The sequence below is a fragment of the Limulus polyphemus genome, unplaced genomic scaffold (assembly GCF_000517525.1).
Source record: "Limulus polyphemus unplaced genomic scaffold, Limulus_polyphemus-2.1.2 Scaffold1369, whole genome shotgun sequence".
NCBI classification, from domain to species: Eukaryota; Metazoa; Arthropoda; class Merostomata; order Xiphosura; family Limulidae; genus Limulus; species Limulus polyphemus.
The window spans coordinates 264,670-283,455 of NW_013666979.1; the positions used below are offsets into that span (position 1 = coordinate 264,670).

The 18,786-nt window shown below is 33.7% G+C and overlaps 1 protein-coding gene across 1 annotated transcript in view; it reads left to right on the forward strand.

Annotated features, from left to right (window-relative positions):
* LOC106463292 (translocon-associated protein subunit alpha-like) overlaps positions 1 to 18,786 on the forward strand; it is a 37,147-nt gene that overhangs the window by 12,127 nt on the left and 6,234 nt on the right. Inside the window, exons 3-6 of the mRNA XM_013923306.2 lie at positions 4,046 to 4,133; positions 11,417 to 11,544; positions 14,419 to 14,550; positions 16,357 to 16,436. Coding sequence (XP_013778760.1) covers positions 4,046 to 4,133; positions 11,417 to 11,544; positions 14,419 to 14,550; positions 16,357 to 16,436 — 428 coding nt within the window. The remainder of the gene's footprint in view (positions 1 to 4,045; positions 4,134 to 11,416; positions 11,545 to 14,418; positions 14,551 to 16,356; positions 16,437 to 18,786) is intronic.

Consider the following 18,786-nt stretch of genomic DNA (forward strand, 5'->3'; position numbering starts at 1 on the left):
AACAAAAAAAAAAAAAAAAAAAAAAGTTTTAAGGTATAGCTATTGAAGAATATTGTTTTATAATGTAATGTAAAAGTAATATTGAAAGTTAATATTGTAAAAAGTGGTCCATGAAATTTTGAGTATGGAAGTAATTAGTCATCAGTTGGAACCACTGCTGTAACAGATACATGCATATGTTGTGAAAACTGTAAATGTACAAATACATGAAGATAAGAGTTTGGAAAATATTGTAAGATTGTGTGTTACAGAAAGATAGGATGAAAGTACAGAAATGAGCTACTAAAATTACTTTTAGTATTGTAAACTTAAAGAGTATGAACAAAAGAAGACTAGAATTTTGAATATTAATAGCAGGCCTTTTAAAAGTGTGTAAAATTGTACTTGGAATTAAATATTTAAATTTTTTGAGCTTAGTAATATAGAACAGTATTTCTATTAGTTGACATCTGTGGTATTATACACACCCAAAATTTTCCATTAGATGCCAAAAATTGAATGTGTGGAAGTACCTGGAACACTTATGCTTTAATCCCATATGCCCATAGGCCGTATAAAAATTGTGTTGTTTTTTTTAAAATAAAATTTTGATATGGGCTTAAAATATATATATTGTCTTTTGAATGCTTGTAGTCCACTTTTAATAATCACAAGAATATATCGTGACCTTCACTAATCCATCGTTATGGTGAGACATCATAGGTTTTGTTCAACTTTTGATGTAACTCCACAAAATACTTGGAATACATCAGATCTATTCATAACACTTCTTACTTGCATCACAAGCAACATTGCACGCACTCAGGTAAGCAAAGCAAACAGTAAATAGATGTCCAGAAAGTATTGTAGAGGAATGGAAAAAATTTAAATTACCATAAAGGGTCATGCTGACCAAATTTTGAAGTGTGTGTGTGTGTGGTGATTATGTAAGGCTAAGAAGGCTTCCTGTTCTGGTTCTTATGACTACCAATGAAAAATTCACTATATGAAGAACCTCCCTAGTGAATTAAAGTTAGACTAATCATTTTTGACAATGATAATAAGGAACAAGGAGAGCTACTCAGTATAATAGTACAGGTTCATAATTTAGAGTGTCCTCAGTCTACTCTAAGCTTCCATTTTTATTATTCACAAGTATATGTAAGTCATGTTTTTTATTTTCATTTTTTTTGTTCTGTTAATGATTTTACAATAAAACTTTTTTCTTCTTAGTTTTGATATAGGTTATTGTCAGAATGCCACTACATATTTTGGGTTGCAACTTAGAGCTTAAATTTCATTTTTTTTTCATGTTTTTTTCTTATGCTTTTTTCATCATATGTCAGTTCCTGAAAAGGAATATTTAAAAGGAATATTTAACGTTTTTTGAGCCATAGATTATCTTTGAGGTGTTGACTTTGCACCTGCATATCCAATTTCAAAACTCAAGTGAAAATAATTAAAACTATTTCAAAAATTGTTTAACTCAAAAATATTTAGAATTCATATTTTGTCATTTTATATTATTTATTTAGTCTAATTTAAAAAAAGTTCATAGTTACATTTCAACTAAGAGGAATTTTGCCTGTAAACAATGCAATTATTGATTGTTTCGTAGAATTTTTCTGCCCATCCCAAGGGATAGAGTTTTATTTGCTAAAAACTATCCCTTGAGAAATACCTTAGGCAAATTTTCTTTTTCTCATGATTTTCCTTCTCAGTCTGATGTTTTATTATATAGACTTCTGTTGCTAACATTTTATGATGCCACAGCATGTAGCCTGAACAACTACTAATGAAGTTCAGCTTTGAAAATAGTAACGGGCATTTTCAAAGCTCAGGTTGTAGGTCATCAATAAATATTTGTCAGCTTTTGCAACATTTTTAATGATTTATAGTTCGAAATGGTGGCTACTGTAATAAACAAAATAAATTATTAAAAGAAATATGGTAATGAATATCAATGAAGTTGAATCTATTTAGGTATATGAAATGAAAATTTATGATAAATATAAAAATAAAATGAAATTCTAAAACAAAAGGAAGTATATTTAATGTTTCATGGAGTTTGGTTAAAATATTTCCACTGTGACATTCTTCTAGTCTAGAAAGGGTTAATATTCAGTTTATAAAATGGTCATCAGGTGGCTATTGCCTTACTGCTGCTTCAAATCACACCTTGTACTTAAACTTTACTTACTTATTAACAAGTTATATCCATCCACACATACATAATACACAAACCGAAATGTGCATTCTTGGATTAATGAATTTTTTTTTACTGTCAGTTATTACTGTGTTATGTTCATTCATTTGAAGTCATTATCACCATCTGTGAACTTCTGTCCAAACTGTGGAGATATTACCGTGTCATAACTAAAAATTTGGTCAAAGCTGTAAATCACATTTTTCGGAGCCTGTTCTTGTTTTGCTATCATTTTATTCTTTTCAATAGAAAATCTTAGCAAAAAAGTATTTTTCACCTTGTATTATTTCTTACTCATGTAACAATAGTATTGATTACTAACATACTGATATATTGATGGAGCAAGAAAACATAAAGACAATGCTTGAGTTTAGTAAGATATTAGAAGATTAGCATGTAATGACTATGTTATCTTTTTCACAATTTCAGATTCCATTTAAATGACATGAATATCAACTAAAAACGAGGGTTTATTTTTGTAAGATTGTCTAAAACTTGGACCTTTCTAGTACTGGGAACATATACACATACATGGTTAGTGAATAAACTTTACGTGATCTTTATTCACATGCTTCACTGTTGTGTGCTTGTCAGTTGTTGTAAGCATGCAAATACTATATCATAAATTACCAATCAGTTTGTCAGTAAGTAGAGATGGACAGTTTACTTGATTGATATAAGTTACCTATAAGCATCAGTTGCATTGACTATTATCACATAAAATAATCAATGAATTTAAATTACAATTAAATCTAATGTCACAAAAATAATCTACAATTCAAAATTAGTGTTTTAGATTATTCTAACTATTCAGTAACAAATATTGCCATCATGGTTCTTTATTATTACTTTTGATTAATTCATGTTTGTTTAGAGTAATGGATTAGTAGCAAAACTAATCAAGTAATCAAAATTAGGGTTACTGATTATTTCATATATTCAAGTAATCAAAATACTACCATTATACTTCGATGACGAGGAACCCACTTTGAGACTAATAATGGCTGGAGACGGCTTGAATGGGTAATGAAGAAAAACTTTAATATAACAGCAAATGTACAACGTTTTGACAAGGTTTTGTCATCATCAGGTACACTTGTCTCCAGCCATTATTACCATTATACTTGTTTGTTTTAAGCATAAAACTTTGTCTTCCACAGGTATTGAGACTTAATTTTTAGCATTTAAGTTGTTTTTTAGCCATCTTATGTGTAATTGATTAGTTGAATGTATTCTATTAATGACCCCAAGGTTTAATCAATTAGCAAATTCCAGTAATTGCTTGGCCCTATCAGTAAGAGTACCTTCTAGCCATTTGTTAAATACAAAATACATAAAAAAGTACTAAATTTGTTAAAAGCTTTTTATATTTTATTTTAAGATTTGTTTTACAGCTTAATCTATGAAAATGTTTTTAAGTGTGCAATTTTTTGGCTGTTATGCAAAGTCTACATGATGACTTTATTTGTTATTGGTTATTTATTTAAAAATATTAATATCTCTGTTCAAAAAAACATTTTTATGTCTTTACAGGGTTTGAAATTAAAAGTGATTAGCTGGCAAAAAATCCAGTGGATTTAGTGTTTAACCAATGATTTTCAAGAAGTACTGGAATTTTTTTGGAGACACATATACGTACATAGACCAGTTATAAACAGTGGTCAAAATTATTTAAAAAAATGTTGGCTGTGAATACATTTATGAGAAAAACCATACTATAATTATTTTAGGATTAAGAATTTTTGGTATTTTTTTTTGTGTGTGATTTACTGCAACATTTTGTTATGTGCATTTAATATTATATGTTAAGTTTTTAATTGATTTCTACTATTAAATAATAACTTTTTCTTATTGCTCCAGGATGATGAAGAAGAAGAATGGCAGTTGAAACCTTCTCCTGATGTAGATACATATTTCCTCTTTACTAAACCTTCGGGAACTTCTATGGGTAAGTTCATCGTACTGTTTTGAGGTAAATGTATTGAAAATTCATTTTAAAAGTAATCTGAATTAAAATTAAGTGGAAGTTTTTCTTTTGTAATTATGTTTCAAGAAAACTATAAATCTTGTTATTATGTGGCTGACATGTCTGTTTCCGAGGTGATACACATCTCTTCACACAGAAAGCTATCTTTCCCATGCATCTGCCTTAGAGAATTGTATGTCACCAGCCTTTAGCAACTCTCATCTCAACTTGCAAGATTTCTCGTGAATTCTGCTACTGCATACTGACATTATTATGCAGCAGAAGCCCTCCACCAATAGGAGGGTGATACAGCTTTCCTGCACATTAGCTCCTTCTATGCTTTTGCACTTGTGAGCTTCATTCTATTCTTTGGCACTGAACATATCAGACATGTTTTTTTCGTTCTCGATTTAATGAGATTTGGGATGGTGAGGGAACTTAATTTTATGTAACGCCTTCTGTTACTTGTATGACTGACTAATTTCCTCACACAGGTTACAAAATTATGAAGGCTTACGGAGGCACATTCCCTGGGAAAGATGTGGTGGCCATTGTGGATTGGATAATGGGTTCCCTTATGCTGCCAGGTACATCAGCTTCAGTCCATTCATCAGGTGTTCCTTCTCCTGCTTAGGAACTTCTCTCCCTGTTGAAGAAACACTTCAACTTTCTCACATACTTTGTTCTTGTTTATCAGGTATGTACCATTCTTTTTATTTTCCTTGTTATATTCTTTTTTGTTCCCTACTTCTTAATCCTAACTCTAACTCATTTCATTTACCATTCTTGAACCATGTCCATGACATTACGCCTCCTCCTTCCCATCTGTCTGACTCTTATTTCCTCCATTTTCATCATTCTGCATCCTCTTTTAAGTTTCTTACATTTGGGATTGCCCTTGGCATTTGGAGGTGGCAGAATTTTGGCATCTGTTTCACTATCCAGTAGCCTAATGCTTCTGTCCTTCTCTGATCCTTTTTAGTATACTTCTTTCCTTTTCCCCTATGCACTTCAAGTCTGGGGCATCCCACTATGCCTCAGTGTATTTTGAGGATGTTTCTCATTTCATTTCCCTTCTCTATTGTGGCCATTCCCCTTCTACTCTTCCTGCTCTCTCGACTCTTTGTTCCTGGAGATTGTTGGGTGGGGATACTCTCCCATCCCAAGCTGACTTCTTTCTTCCACAGGTCCTTTGATTAGCTTCTTTCTTTGTCCTGCAGTGTGGTGATATTCCTAATTTGTTTGAATCACAGGCTGTAGCTTCCCATCATCTATCCTCACTTTTGTCAGTAATTTCCACACTGTCCCTACCCCTACTCTCCACCAATGTACCTCTTCTTTGTCTTTTGTTCCCTGTCATTTGATTTCCACCTTCCTCTTCTACCCAGTGTCATTCCTATTGAGCTTGTTTGTGCCATTTTCCTTCGTATTGGGTCCTGTGTGTGCCCGACTATTATGGTTTGAACACCTGTGGTCACACATTCCATCCACCCTCAGGGTTTCTACTTTTTACCCTTGGGCATCTTTACATTTTTCTCTCCCTCCTCTGCTTTCATCTTGTTTCCTTTTCTCTTTTCCATCTATGTCCCACATCTCTTTGAGGCTGTGTTCATTACAATTTCCAGCAACTCCTCACTCCAAATCAATATTTTATTCACTGTGGTGGTGTTTTCAGCTTGTATCAGCATCCTCCCATCTGCCTGTGATCAGTAGACCATGCTGTCACTGGGATTTGCACCTATCATACTCATTCTGCATATGCAATTTCTTTTTTGGTGACCATGGCTTTAGGGGGACTACTTATCTGTTTAGGTCACACTCATATGCACCTTCTCGGTTGCCCTTGCGTGATCAGAGAGAAACCTTATGGGATTCTTTGACTTCAGTGGTTCTCTTTTCCCTTCCTCCATTCTCATTTTTGTATAGGTGGTTGGACTCGTTCCCTATCACCATCAGTGTTCCGTTATCTCCATCTAAACTGGATCTATACCTTTTCATATATGCTCCCCCCTGTGTATTTTCCATTCAGCACTTGGTCCCAGGATAAGTCATTTATTTATATTCACACATTCAGTCTTCTGGTAGATGGTGAACATGATCCTATTCTTACCTCTCATAGTGGTTCATTTTGTTAGATCCCATTTCAACAACTTGGATTTCCTCAGTTAGCCACCACTGGATGATCCATTCCAGAACCCCTTGCTTTCAAACTCTGGACTTTCCTTCTTGGGGCTATTCTCATTGGGTCAGTTTCCCCACTTGGCATGTAACTGATACTGTGCTCTGGGTTGCAGACTGCCTTTCTTGGCTGGATAGCATTCTGCACAGTGTCTCTTCTCCCCCAGTTTCCATTTCCTTTGAGAATTTCACTCAATTTGCCTATCCAACCCTCTCACTTACATGCTTTCTCTTTTCAGATCATCTGATCTCCTTCCCTCAGCCCTAGCTGTCATTGCCTTCCACCAGGTTTGGTCTTTTTCTTGTTATAAGGCTTGCCCACCTTTCCAGTCTTTCCCTTTGGTACTGGTCTTGTCTACTGATCTTCTTCCCTTGGTGGTACCATCTGTCTGTATTACCCTTGGTTCTCTCTTCTGTGCCGTCTGACAAGCCAACCCTCTTCCCTTGCCAATTCTACAATATTGCTTCAATGCCTCCTGTTTACTTCCATCATGGGGTCTTGTCCTTCCACTTTTACATGGGTTTAATTCATTCAGTCACTCTTAAACCTGCCTTTCACATCTGGTAATCCTTTCCCTTCTAGGTGTCTTTCTACATGGTCATTCTACCCAAGTGGTGGGAGGGGGGGGGGGCATGACTTTCATGTTGGTCCATCAGTCACCACTTTCTCCTAATTTTTCTACTATTAGGCATCTCCCTTCCCTTTTCCAGGCTGTTCTACAGGGTTCAGCTCTCTCTGCTTTGCCACTTATTGGATGGCCTTATTCACCCCCTATTTGCCAGCTTGTTACTGCAAGATGTTTCGGCCCTTGTTCTCTCCACCTTGTTCCAGTCTTTCCTTATCCATGGACTCTCTTGCCCTGCTCCTGTGCTTGACCAGGACCTTGGTATCATCCTACACACTCTTAGATGTGCCCATTGCTGCCATTGGTAGCCTGCACCTACTACTACCTTCATTTCCAGTATATTCCTCTTTCTTCCTACTTATGATCACCATTGTTCACATCTTTATGCTGGCAACTCGTCCTATACCCTTTTCTTCCTCCCTTGGTCTTGATTTGCTTGTTGGAGAGACTTCTACCCTTCTTCTCTCTCTCTCCTGTCCTTCTATTACACTCTTCTATGCTCGTTGGATCTGGACAGACTTTTCTGTCCAGTTTGTACCATTCCTTGATACTTCTCTTGTACCTCTCACTTTTGGGGTTTCTGTCTCCCACTCTACCTTCTCTGGGGATTCTCCTTCTCCTGGTACAAATCTCTTGCATTTATTGGTACTGTCTGCTACATTCTTGGTTCAGTCTCCTCTTCCTTAATGGTTGTTGCTTACTGATGGCCCATGTTTCATGTCATCAGCTTCATCTTCTCTCCTATTTATTTGTTGCTTGTTTTCATCCATTGTGGGACAAGAACATTCCAACTGGTAATGTATGGACTACCTTCCATAACCTTATCACTCACTCTCTTCACCATCTGTCTGTGTAGTCTCCTGGTGGTCACTGCCTGCCTTTGCTCTCTGTCTTACACTCTCCCTACCATATTTGGACAGTTGTGCACATTCCCCTTTGTTTCTAGCATTTCCTTTCAAGATCCTGCCAGGTGGCTGGTGGTGCCTCCCAGGATATGCTTATTTCCCAAAATTCAACATTGATCCAGAATTTCTATGTGTGCCCACTGTTGATATGTGGTGTTCCGCAAGACCACTTGAGGTATCCTCATGGTATATTCCAGACTGTGGCTATTCCATGGACTGCCATGGAAAAAGTCAGCACCAGGGGGTGCTTTGCCTGCTTTCCTAGCTCATATTTGCTGGCTATTTGAAGTAGGTTTACACAGTTACCCATTGCACTGTCTGTAAAAGACCTATCCAGCAGATGACTGATAGGGTCCGGACATGTTTACAGGTGTCTCCACTGCGAATTTCTCCCCTTGAGTGCAGGATGGGAGACACTTACTACTTGTCAGTTCCTAGATGCTGGCGTAATGGACCATGGAGAACCCTCACTGATTAGGACAGAATAGCCAGGGAATAAACAAAAGATGCCAATTCAGTGGAACATGGGATGGCAGTGACACTGTCAGTGTAGCACAGGTTACCCCTCATATACTTCTATTCAAAACATGTCAGTGTTCCCCATCCTACCACTGCCCAGATGCTGGTTCCTGGGTGGTCTGGTGTTGGATTGGTATAAACTAGCCTACATATGTCTCCCGTTATACCACTACCTGGATGTCAGTTTCCTGGTTGTCTAGTGTTGGATCGGTGTAGGACCTTCCAAAATAAGTCCTCCACCCTACTGTTGCCCAAATGTTGGTTCCCAGGTGGTCTGGTGTTGGATTGGTGTAGGACCAGCCAACACATGTGCCCCATCCTACCTCCTCCTGGATGTCATTTCCATGGTTGTCTGGTGTTGCATCAGTGTACGACCTTCCAAAATAAGTCCCCCATCCTACTGCTGCCTAGATATCGGTGTTGGATCATCATAGGACCAGCCAACACAAGTTCTCACACATGTGGTTGGTAGGGATCCTCATCCTACCACAGACTGGATGACAAATTCCTACCCCATCCTGGTTTTGAACTGGAGTTGACCCACCACATTTGCATTCTCCCTTCCTACTGCTGCCTTCTCACACTTCCCCTCTACTTCTGGTGCAATTTAGTATTCCTTGTCTTGTTACAGAATGAAGCTAATGAGTGCAAAAGCATAGAGGGAGCTAGTATTCAGGGAGGCTGTGTTGCCCTCCTGTTAGTGGAAGATAAATCACAAGAAATCTTGTGAGTTTAGGTGGGAGTTGCCTAAAGGCTAGTGGCATGCAAATCTCTAAGGTAGACAAATGGGGAAGATAGCTTTTCATCTATCAGAAATACATTTTCAGGTAAGGAAAATTTTATCTTTCGAGTTCTACTAAAACTAATAAATATAGTAGCTGTCTAAAGATGAATTCACAACAACAAAATCTTATAGTTGCTACTAGTACAGTAAATCAGTTTTGTGTTGTAATGTCAGTGTATAATATGTCATAAAATTACAAGCATTATGGTGTGTGTGCTGTTTTTAAATGGCAAGTTTATTGGTAATAGATGTAATCCTGTCATCTCACACTTCACCATCGTAAGCCTGAAGATTAGATGCTTCATAAACAATTGAGACTTTGTTGTAACTTGGAGCACCTTATGTAGAGTGAAAGGCCCCTACAGTAATAGCACATAAAGGAGTGTTATACACCCATGTTAATGTAACCTTATTATAGGCAGTAAAGAAGAATATGATTAAAATGATTAGTGATCTTTCTGTGTCCTAATGTCATCTATTACTAACAGACCATGCTTATAATAAAAATTTATAATAATACATACCCATGTTTGTGTATGGAACAAAAATCAGTTTGATTTCTTACCACAGTGTTTTAAGTAAAAGTTTCCATATCAACAACAAAAAAAGTTATTAAGGTACAAAATTCTATAGATATAGTTGATGCTTCAACCATCTTAGTATTTATCTGTAGAAAAATTGTTCTTTTCATCAAATTAACTTCATTTGGACTTATACCGTTGACCGTTCTCTGAAGTTACTGTAGCTTGATTGCTAATTTACTGATTTCAACACACTGATATAGATTTAGATTTATTGAACAGAATACAGGTACTATATGAATCATGTCATTTTTCATATTATACTCAGATAATACAGTCTATACCTTTTTCACTGATCATAAAAGTTTTTTTTTCTGTTGTTGGAGCCATAGCTTACAAATATTGAAACAAAAACATCTACTTAAGTAAAATTTTCATGCAACCATAAGAATAATAAACATTGATTCACATATTTGGTATGCAAACAAAAAACATTGCATAATTATATTTTGATAAATATGTTTATAAATCTGAAAATAGGGGGAAAAAAAGAAACAGCTTGGGTCTTAGAGCTATCTGATCGAAAGTTAATATTAATTATAAACCAGTATTTCTTTAGTGTTAATTTCATTAACAGTATTGTTTAAAATATTGAATATATATTTAATTTATTTTGTTAGTTTTAATCTATTTAGTATATAATTTTTTTTTAACGTGGATTGTTTTATTTTGTTGTCCTAATATATGAATTTAGGTCAACCTAATCTCTTAAACTAGTTGAACCTTGTGAGATATTATTAGGATTACAACAGAAAATATCAATAGCAGTGAGGGTATCAGAGCTTAAGAATCAGTGAATTCTAGTCTTTTTAAGTTAGACTGGTATATTAATTTTGTAGCTGAGCATATTTTAATTAGAAGTTATTGATAACTAAGCACATGAATTAAGTACGTTAAATGAATTGCAACCTCTGGGCACTTGTAAAAACTTACATCTAAGTTATTGGTATTAAATAAATGTATTATGTAACTGTTAAGATGAATAATTCATCTAAGTTATATTGTATTACTAGCAAAATTTGGCCTAGCATAGCCAGGTGGTTAGGGGCTCGACTTGTAATCTGCAGGTCATGAGTTCAACACCCCATCTCACCAAACATGCTTGTCCTTTCAGCCGTGGGGGATTTATAATGTGATGGTCAATCCCACTATTCATTGGTAAAAGAGTAGCCCAAGTGTTGGTGGAGGGTAGTGATGACTAGCTGCCTTCCCTCTTGTCTTTCACTGCTAAATTAGGGATGACTAGTGCAGATAGTCCATGTATAGCTTTGCTTGAAATTAAAAAACAAACAAACAAACTTGCAAAATTTTTTGAGATTTTGAAATTCATTTGGTTTTACTGAACCATTCTTGAATGGGGTTTTATTCTCATTATTTTGTTTTCCATGCCATCAAATATGTTACACAAAGACCATTTTTAGTATCAGTTTCTAACACTTGTCAAAGCAAAATATTTTATGATGTTCCTTTTACATATTTCTCATAATGTTTTGTTTTATTGGTCATGTGTTAAAATATTTATTTGTTATCAGGTAAAGGAAAAATTAAACCTTTAAACAGAAGACCAAACTCATCTTAAATTTATATGAAGTTAAAAAATGCATGTTTTATTAAAGTGCATATTAATAGTAGTGACAGATACTTAATTTATGCTGATTATTCATTACTCTAGAGCTTCATGCTGGAAGGGACGTACAGTTTCTTGTTGGTGTAACAAACAAAGGAAGCAAGGATTTCGTATTAGAAACCATGGATACGTCTTTCCGCTATCCAATGGACTTCACCTTCTACATTCAAAATGTGAGTGAATTGACTACCTTCATAGTATCTACAAATAAAAAAATGAAAATATAAATAATAATAATAATTAAAAAACAACAACCCTCACCTTGAAAATAATTATACAATTTATCAGAACATTACTAATAACAGGGGTGAGACTTTTCCATTTATAGATGATTCTCTGCCTTAGAAATTTTAGGGGCTGTGAAAAATTAAGGAGAACGTTTTTTTTCTTAATATACACAAACTGTATAAAACAATTTGTTTAGTTTTATAATACATCACTAGATATTAAATATTATTTTTCTTAATTCTTGTTTATTGCCCTCTTTTCGTACCCACTTTGTTGTTGACTGCATGATGGATGTTTTGTCATGCTCATTTTCAATGTTCTCATTCATTAATCTGTGAAAAATAAATGGTATTTGCAGTGGTGCAAAAATGATATTAAATAGGCTGTATGGACAGTGGATGTGGAATATTGGCATTCCTGGACAATGTTTTCTTATTGTTTGTAACCATTGTATGAATTATGGCAGCAATGGCAAAAAGGTCCTTTGTAATCACCATATGAAAAACAAGTGGAACATTAAGTTATTCTTAACTATATAACCAACCCCTTCTTGGATCTGAGCTACAGTACCTAAAATGCCAATCAAGAGAGTTCAACTAAGAAACAACAATGCAAAAAAAGGAAATTCAGACAATTTTTCAGAAAACAAGATGGTTTTGCTGAAGTCCAGAAAAACAGTGACAGGAACAGGCAAGAGGAAAGCATCTCTACAGAAGAGTCCACTGTCAGTTTTTCACACACTACTTCAAGAAGTGCAAGTGAAAAGTTTGGAAAAATAAGTATTGAGTACATTGGGTTACCATCACCAAATGCTTGGGAGTTACCAGCCAGTTCAGTGAAGTCCTAAATGTCAAGTATAACCTCAATTATGGACTGTATTAAAACTGCCAGATAAGTATGTAAGAAAGGTTACAAATAAGAGGTGATCATTTGGTCCATCTTGCCCATTTGGTTGTTGGTCAAAGAATGTCATTAAGCTGAAACTCAGCTTCAACAACATGCCTGGGTAGTTTGTTCCAGACACCCATGACTTTGTGCAAAGAAATGCATTCTATTATCAGTCTTAAATGTACCTGGGCTTAATTTACAAATGGCCTCAGTAGAAACTTTAGTTTTGGTTTTAAGGCAGTAGGAGCAGAAGGATCTTACTTATAACCTGTTTTTGTTTGGGGAATTTTATCAACTCGTGTGCACTTTTTTTGTACAATTAAAAGATTTTTTTTTCAGTTATTGTGCATATTGTATGTTCTCTTCTGTAGGTTGCATATGCTTATATATGTTTTGTATTTGTAATAAAACTGTTAAAATATAAACTGCAAAAAATTTGACTTGCTTCAATCGGCAGTTTACATTTTCAGTCTTTGTTACTTTGCTATACTCCCACCCCTGTAATAAGAGTTCTTGAGTAAGTATAGCAAAGTAACAAAGACTAAAAATGTAAACTCATTTCTACCAACCCCTGTAATAAGAGTTCTTGAGTATAGAAATGAAGATTTGTTTAATACCAGATTCACTGATATATTGATAAAAAAACATTTCCTTATCATGGCTAAAAAGTTTAAAAAATTTCTTAAAGAAACTGGGATAAAACTAGAACCATGATCCAATCATGGATAAGTGCACAAAAGTATATTACTTAAAATGTAAATATCTAATAATGGTGAGTTAGTCAGTGTGTTGAGTTGGTGAAGCAATATAAACACCTAATGATGCTCTACTTAGATAGTGAAGTGATTGAAATAAACACCTAGTGATGGTCTACTTATTAGTGAATTAGTGAAGTGACTGAAATAAACATCTAATGATGGACTATTTAGTGTTTAGTGAGTTGATGAAGCGGTCAAAATAGACACCTGGTGATGACCTACTTATTAGTGAATTGGTGAAGTGACTGAAATAAACATTTAAAGATGGCCTATGTAGTCAGTTGATGAAGTGGTTGAAATAAACACCTAATGATGGACTACTTGGTGTTTGGTAAAGTGGTTGAAATAAATGCTTAGTGATAGACTAGTTGGTGTTTAGTGGGTTGGTGAAATGACTGAAATTAACATCTAAAGATGGCCCACGTAGTGAGTTGGGTAAAATAAACACCTAATGGTGGACTACTTGTATGTGGTGATTTGATGAAATGATTGAAATAAACACCTTCTGATGGACTACTTGATGAGATGGTGAAGTGGTTGAAATAAACACATAGTGATGGACTACTCGGTATTTAATGAATTGATGAAGTGATTGAAATAAATACCTAGTGATGGACTATTTGGTATGTGATGAGTTGGTGAATTTGTTGAAATAAACATCTTATGATGGACTTCTTGGTGTAGAGGTTGAAATAAACACCTAATGATGGACTACTTAGTATTTGATGAGTTAGTAAGGTGGTTGAAATAAACACTGTATGATGGACTACTTGGTATGTGGTGAATTGATGAAGTGATTGAAATAAACATCTAATGATGGAGTACTTTGTGTTTGGTGAAGTGTTTGAAATAAACACCTTATTATGGACTATTTGGTGTGGTGAGTTGGTGATATTATTTAAATAAACACACGGTGATGACCTATTTAGTGTTTGCTGAGTTGGTGATATTATTTAAATAAACACACGGTGATGACCTATTTAGTGTTTGCTGAGTTAGTGTGGTGATTGAAATAAGCACCTAATGATGGACTACTTAGTATGTGGTGAGTTGGTGAAATAGTTGAAATAAACACCTAGTGGAATGTAATCTGAACTATTTATAAATAGCTCAAAATATACCATATTGTGAAATAGTTTTCCATTGAATTCTTCTCTAATGTTTATTTTCTAGTTTAGTACTATTTCTTACAATCGAGTGGTGAAGCCAAAACAGCAAGCCACATTGTATTACCAGTTCTTTGTGAGTGAATCTTTTGCTGCAAGATCCTTTGGATTGGCAGTGAACCTCCTCTACAAAGATGCCGTAAGTTTTGTATCATCTTGTGATAATGTTTAATCAAAGATAAAATTGAATTAATAGTCTTATATGACTTTTTTTTTTTTTAAGTAACATATTTCCAGGTGACGGTAGCAACCTGAAGTGAGTTAATAGATGACCCAGAGTACTAACCAAAATGTCATTAAACCCTTTTCTCCACATGTTATGTAATAAAATGTAAAATTTCTCATGCACCATCTCTAATAATATTTCTGACTGTTTTTTCAGCTGAGGTAAATTCCAGATATTAATCCTGCATTAGTCTTAAAATTTTTCCATAGTCACTCTTCCAGGTCTGAGTGGACCCCATCAAAAAAACTAATTTAAAAATATTTAAATAATAATAACCTATAATTTTGGAAACAAAAAACACTAACACTCAAAGTCTTTTCCTTTATTAACCAATAAATGAATATTGAATATTACAACTTGTTTCTCTTTTACCATCTAAACTAAGTGTAACAATTTATCACACACAAGCCGAATATTGAAGCTACTGAGAACAGCAAACATGTACGTGATTCTATCTCTCGGTGCTGATGTTTACAAATTATTTGGGGTCCGTGAAGGTTTGGTAAAAATTGTTATTGCCTTAAAAGCCGTTAGATGTTTTCTTTAAATTGTTAGTGTAGCAGAAAGCTTTTTGAGCTATAATTGAGCTATACATAAAGCTTATAGCAATATTAGTGTGCTGGCTAAAGGCTGAGAATAGCTTAATTGTTAGCTTATTAACATTTTAATATTCATATTAATATGCGATTGTTAGGGTTTCTTTAATTCTTTGTTCTTGATGATCTTGGTTAATCTCTTTAAATCCCACTGGTATGTTACAGTTTTTGGTGTATTATATGTGTAAAGATAGCTGACTACAATGACAAGTTGATTCAATAGAACATAAACCTGTGGGTAAACAGAACAATAGGTTATTTCAAAACTAGTGCCTATAATTTGGAGTTATTTAAGTTTTTTTTTTTTTTTTTTCTTTTTAGGTATTTTAGCTGTCAATGTCAGGAATTCAAATATTAAAGAGCAGAGATTGCATAAGGGATTTAAAAAATCTTATTACAAGAATGCATAGCTAACCAGAAATTATTTAAATGTGTCTTGTGATTAGTGGGGCAAACAAGACAATAAAAACTGTAGAAAAGCTGCCCAGTCATTCCAATTCAGATCATCTGTTCACAGTTCTGGTTAGACTACAGACGGTTTAGCCATTATTCAGTTGACTGAGAAAGCAAACTGATTGTATTGTGTGAAGTGTAAGAACTGTCATTTTGTCTAGCTGAGACATGGATGTCAAAAAACGAGTTTGCATGTTATGCCAATCTTTTGTATAATAAATGTACAGTTTTGTAATAACGCAGCCTCTGATAAGGATAGTGCTCTTACTAGAGTCAAAAACGTCCTTTGTTCCAGTTCATTAAAACTGTTTTAAAATTTATTTTTATGGTTTGTGTAATTTTATTAGTTGGTACAAAACAGTTAGGTTTGAATATTTTTTGGCCTGTTCAGGTAAATATTTTGCCATGTTAACAGGAATGAATAGATAATTTACAAAATTGAAAAAAGCTGGACAAATTGGATTAGAATACTTATATTTAACTTTCATATACAATTTTTAAACTATGCAAATTTAAGAATTAAATATAAATAACAGATAAGGTTTAAAATCCGTATGTCTAATACTTATCCTCAATTTTAACATGCACTCTATGGAGTAAATAGATGGAATGCTAAAAATGTCAAAGTCACTGCATGTAATATAACAAAAATATTCTATTATTTTTCTAGGATGGAATACAGTATCTAAATTCAGTTTTCAATGAAACTGTAAACGTTGTTGAAACTGATGAAGGTTTAGATGGTGAAACGTAAGTGAACATTTTTCAATTATATTTTGACATTTTTTGCTTCATTTAAAAAAGAAAAGATTCCTGTTGTTTAAACTCTGATTTCTTGTAGTTGCCTAAATTATCTTCAAGTGTAAGTTTGGTAACATTTCTCTTAAAGCATCATCTTCTATTGATAATAAGGTGTAATTCATTGTTCTTTGAAACAAGAAGATAAATTTAAGGCACAAGATTACTGATGGGAAGATAGTTCCCATGCTGAATTGTTCATTTTTCATAATATGTTACATCCATCGATTGAGATAACTTGTGAATGAATCTTGGGGAAAATGATATCAATAGTGTTAAATTTAGGGCAACATAATTATTTTCCAGTTTTTCATTTTTCTGAGACAAACTAATTTAAAATTAAAATTTCCACCTGAGAGCTATACCATAACTTTTCTTGTTTAATAACATGTATACCATACTAAATTAAGGTAGGTCAAAATTATCGAGCTAGATTCAACAAGTTTGTTTTTATGCATAAATTCCTTCCATGGTGCGTGCATGTATATCTCAAATATATCTGACTTGTAACACTGCACAAAATTTTAAGTGCTAGGCAGAATAAGAAGAAGCATAAAAATAAAGATTACTACAAGATTTGTACTCACAGAAGAAAGAAATTTACACTAATTAATAGGTTTATTTAAAAAAACATAATTTATTCAAAGATGTCCAATATATTATGTTTACTAAAAACAATGATTGTTTTTTCACAAAAATGTTCACTTACTATTCTACAAAATATTTAAAAATTTCCCTCATTGGTGTGATTAGTATCTTGTATGATTACTGAAGTCTAACTAATAATTAGCTAGTAATTTTGTTTTTCATTATACTAATTACTAATAAGTTTATATAGTAATTAGTATCTGATAACAGAAAGTTACTGATTAATAATCATACTTAGATGATCATATAAAATACTAACCATGATCATGATTGATATGAAACTGTTACAACATAACAGTAAATACTTAAAAGTGTGTAGTTATAATCGGGCGTTAATGACTGATGTGCAAAGAAGGTGATAATTTAGAGAATTGTGTTGTTTAGTGTAAGATGATGTTGTGCCGTTTAAAAGTAGTTTAGCAGTAGAACTTTAATTGTACTGTAGTTGTCAGGAGGTAGTTTTGTGTCAACAATAATAAAGCCTGAAAAATAAATTAATGATAAGTATCACATTCTACATATTTTGTACTTTACGAAAAATACTAAGCAGTAGCTTGCAAATAAGTGTACTACAGGTATGTGTTTTGACTGTCATATAATTTAGCAGTACATACCTAATTATGTATTTTAGTGACATCTACACTTGTGGCTTATTGAGAATAACACATAGAAAAAGTACACAAATTTATGGTTAACAAAACATTTTTTTTAAAGAAGCATCTTCAAAACAAAAATATGCACTTATAATATTTCTGCATAGTATTTTAATATTATAGTATTGTGTCTTGTGTGTGAAGGCAGCAAAAAAGTATAATATTTGTAAAATCTACCCTAATAGTTATCATGGACATAAAAACAGATCATTTTTCAATTGTAGTTTTTACTATGATTAGAAGTTTTTTGGTTCCATAGAATACTTGTTATTTCTAACCATCCAAGGTATAACAATATATATAAGATAATCTTTGATAGGTTGTTTGGGCAGAGTATTCATAATGAGTCTAAGTTCACCCTTCTGCCTTTCGTAACGTCATCCTCTACATTTGTAGGTTTTTACAACAGGCAGTTGCTGTCCATTTGAAACTTAGATTCAATATATAAGATGATTTAAAATTCACATAGCATTGTTGCATCTAGAGGATACATGGAGAAAGATAAGGAAAGGAAAAATGTATAACAGAAACACACTTTGATATACCATTTGGCCCCAAAAGGGTTGTTCAAGTTTAAAGAGGCTAGATACCTCTCACTTCCTCAGTACTCAAAACAAAAGAACACATGTTAAAAATGTTAAAGCTGAAAGTTTGTAGAGTAATATTGATGTAAGGCAAAAAATGGATTTAACAGTGCTACAACAGATACTACTTTTGCTACTAAGCACTCTGACAAAGATACAATTCAAAGATCAGTCGTAACCATATTAATAGAACATTTCCTTCTGACTGGAAGCATAGAAGTTAACATTACTGGACAATCCTCTGATGACCAAAGAGTGTGTTTCTGTAATACACATTTTTCCTTTGCATAAAATCCTCCATGTACCCTTCAATTTTCATGATGCTTTGACAGTATTGTATGATTTATGAATATATATATATACACCTGGAAAAAAGTTAAGCACCCCCGTGTTTTTTTCAAGTGATTCAGATTCCAC